This window comes from Triticum dicoccoides, chromosome 4B, assembly GCF_002162155.2.
Source record: "Triticum dicoccoides isolate Atlit2015 ecotype Zavitan chromosome 4B, WEW_v2.0, whole genome shotgun sequence".
In the NCBI taxonomy this organism is placed as follows: Eukaryota; Viridiplantae; Streptophyta; class Magnoliopsida; order Poales; family Poaceae; genus Triticum; species Triticum dicoccoides.
Genome location: NC_041387.1, coordinates 628,367,899 through 628,370,710, shown reverse-complemented (window position 1 = coordinate 628,370,710; position 2,812 = coordinate 628,367,899). Strand labels below are relative to the sequence as shown.

Genomic DNA, 2,812 nt, shown 5'->3' with positions numbered 1-2,812 from the left:
ACCCTTTGGGCGAACAAGAAACTCTACTTGGAAACAGTTTTGTGTTCCTGATTTGTTATATATGCATTCCCTGCTTTACTTTATTTTTTATATCCTTGAGATGCCTCATCCAACTATTGCATGCGAAGTCAATGATTTTTTTTTATCTCATACTGTGCTTGCAAACTCGTGTTAAGTGAAACAGGCTTAAACTTTTTGCTGTATAATTACACAAATATCTAGCTATTTTTCTAATAATGCATTGGATGCTAGGCAATGTTAACCTCAACAGCTTGATGAGCATGTTCAGTGGGCTTGGTGCTGGCGGTGGCCTGGGTGGTGTCCCAAATGTCCCAACTGGTTAGTATATGTTTCATTGTTTATAATACTGAATGGAAGAAACGCCGTCTGATAGTGTGATTGTGTGTTGTCCGTGAACCTTGCTCATCAATTGAGTTTCTGAATTCGCAGTGCCACCGGAAGAGCGCTACGCGACGCAGCTAGCTCAGCTCCAAGAAATGGGTTTCTTTGACCCACAGGAGAACATCCGGGCGCTGCTGGCTACCAATGGGAATGTCCATGCCGCGGTGGAGCGGCTTCTTGGGAACTTTGGGCAATAGTAGACTATATATGCAGGGCCAGTCACCTGTAGTAGTTGGCATTGTGAGGTTTGATTGGCTGTATACCCTACCCGGTCCCGGTGAGATTGAAAGGCAGCGTCTCTAGATTCTATGTGTTTTAAGATGGATGAATAAACCAGTCTCTCTGCTGGCTATCCTTTGCAGTTTGCATGGATACATGAGTCCCGTGTCGTGTCGTGTCGTGGTGGTTAAACTGTGGTATATTGGTGGTAGTACCTTGGGTCGTCGGTGTACATACATATTGAATTGTGATGGTTTTAAAAGTACATCATGGTCATTGTCTCTTACCGCCCATACATATTTGCTGTCAAATTCATCGAAGATGTGCCAAAGTTGCTTGATTCCTATGCGCGCTTTTGGTCCGTGCAATGTTCATACAACACTTGTATTTATTGGCTTTTGAAAAAAAAAGGGAATGCTAGGTGTTATGTGAAGCACCGAAGCCTCTTGTAGAGACGCGTGTTAGATGGAAGCGTTCCTACTCCTCGATGAGGAGCCGCATTGGTTTATATTGATTAGGGACAGGAATCGCCCCTGTCGTGGCTTACAAGGCAGGACCGATCGTTTCATGATTCGGTCGTTATAACAAGGGGAGATAGATACGAGAGGGAGAGGGAGAGATAGAGTTTGTTGAGATTACAATACAGTAGATTCTATCTCTATTTCTAACACCTTCTCTTAATCTCAACTATCCTATGTTAAGATTTCTCTTGAACTCCTCAAATGGTTTGATGGACAATGCCTTAGTAAAGCCGTCTGCTACCTGATCTTTGGATGGAATAAATCTGATGTCCAGTTTCTTCTCTGCAACCCTTTCTCTCACAAAATAAAAATCAATCTCAATGTGTTTAGTTCTACCATGAAACACTGGATTAGCAGAGAGATAGGTAGCTCCCAAATTATCACACCGTAAGCATGAAGTGCGGTGTTGTTTAACACCCAACTCATTAAGTAATGATTCCACCCAAATGATCTCAGCAGTTGCATTAGCTAGTGACTTATATTCAGCCTCTGTACTTGACCTTGACACTGTAGCCTGTTTCCTGGCACTCCAAGAAATAAGATTAGATCCAAAGAATATTGCAAATCCTCCAGTTGACCTCCTGTCATCACTGCATCCTGCCCAGTCAGCATCAGAAAAGGCACTGACAAGAGTGGAGCTAGAACGTTTAAACTGGAGTCCTAGGCTTACAGTGTACTTTATATATCGTATGATTCTTTTAACAGCTGTCCAGTGTACAGTAGTAGGTGCATGTAGATACTGACAAACCTTGTTAACAACGAATGATATATCTGGTCTTGTCAATGTCAAGTACTGCAAGGCACCCACAGCACTCCTATACCTCGTGATCTCTTCTTCCTTTAGAGGTTCCCCTTCAAAAGCTGAAAGTTTTTCCGAAGAGGATAATGGTGTAGGTGAAGGCTTACAATCCTTCATCCTCATGCGAGTCAGAAGCTCAGTAGCATACTTTTCCTGATTCATTACTATGCCATCTGGAATCTTCTTCACCTCAATGCCTAGGAAGAAGTGTAGATCACCAAGGTCTTTCAAGGCAAACTTTGAACTTAAATCATGAAGTAGAGCATTAGTGGCATTTGATGAAGAACTGGCAACTATAATATCATCAACATATATCAAAACAAATATGATTGTGTTTGCCTTGTTATAGATGAAGAGTGATGTGTCAGCTTTAGATGCAACAAATCCAAGACACCTTAGCTGAGAACTTAACCTTGAGTACCATGCTCTTGGTGCCTGTTTTAGGCCATAAAGAGCCTTATCAAGCTTACACACATAGTGGGGTATTTTCTTGTTTTCATACCCAGGTGGTTGTCGCATGTAAACCTCCTCTTCCAGAACACCGTGCAAAAACGTGTTCTGTACATCTAGCTGCCTCAAGCTCCATCCCCTGGAAACAGCAATAGCTAACACAAGCCTAATAGTTGCAGCTTTAACAACAGGACTAAATGTGTCCTCATAATCCAGACCATAACGCTGTTTAAAACCTTTTGCAACCAGACGTGCCTTATACCTGTCAATCGAGCCATCTGCATTTTTCTTTATTCTATATACCCACTTACAGTCGATAACATTTTTACCTCGCTGCTCAGGTACAAGATGCCACGTTTTGTTTTTCATGAGTGCAGAGTACTCTTCATCCATTGCATTTTTCCACCTTGAATCTTCAAGT

At 42.1% G+C, this 2,812-nt stretch overlaps 1 protein-coding gene across 2 annotated transcripts in view; it reads left to right on the top strand.

Annotated features, from left to right (window-relative positions):
- Positions 1–916, top strand: part of LOC119291875 (ubiquitin domain-containing protein DSK2a-like) — a 7,308-nt gene extending 6,392 nt beyond the window's left edge. For both annotated transcript variants that reach the window (XM_037570688.1, XM_037570689.1), the window contains exons 7-8: positions 253–339; positions 451–916. In XM_037570688.1, coding sequence (XP_037426585.1) covers positions 253–339; positions 451–599 — 236 coding nt within the window. In that variant the 3' untranslated portion in view covers positions 600–916. The remainder of the gene's footprint in view (positions 1–252; positions 340–450) is intronic.
- Positions 917–2,812: the final 1,896 nt, after the last annotated feature.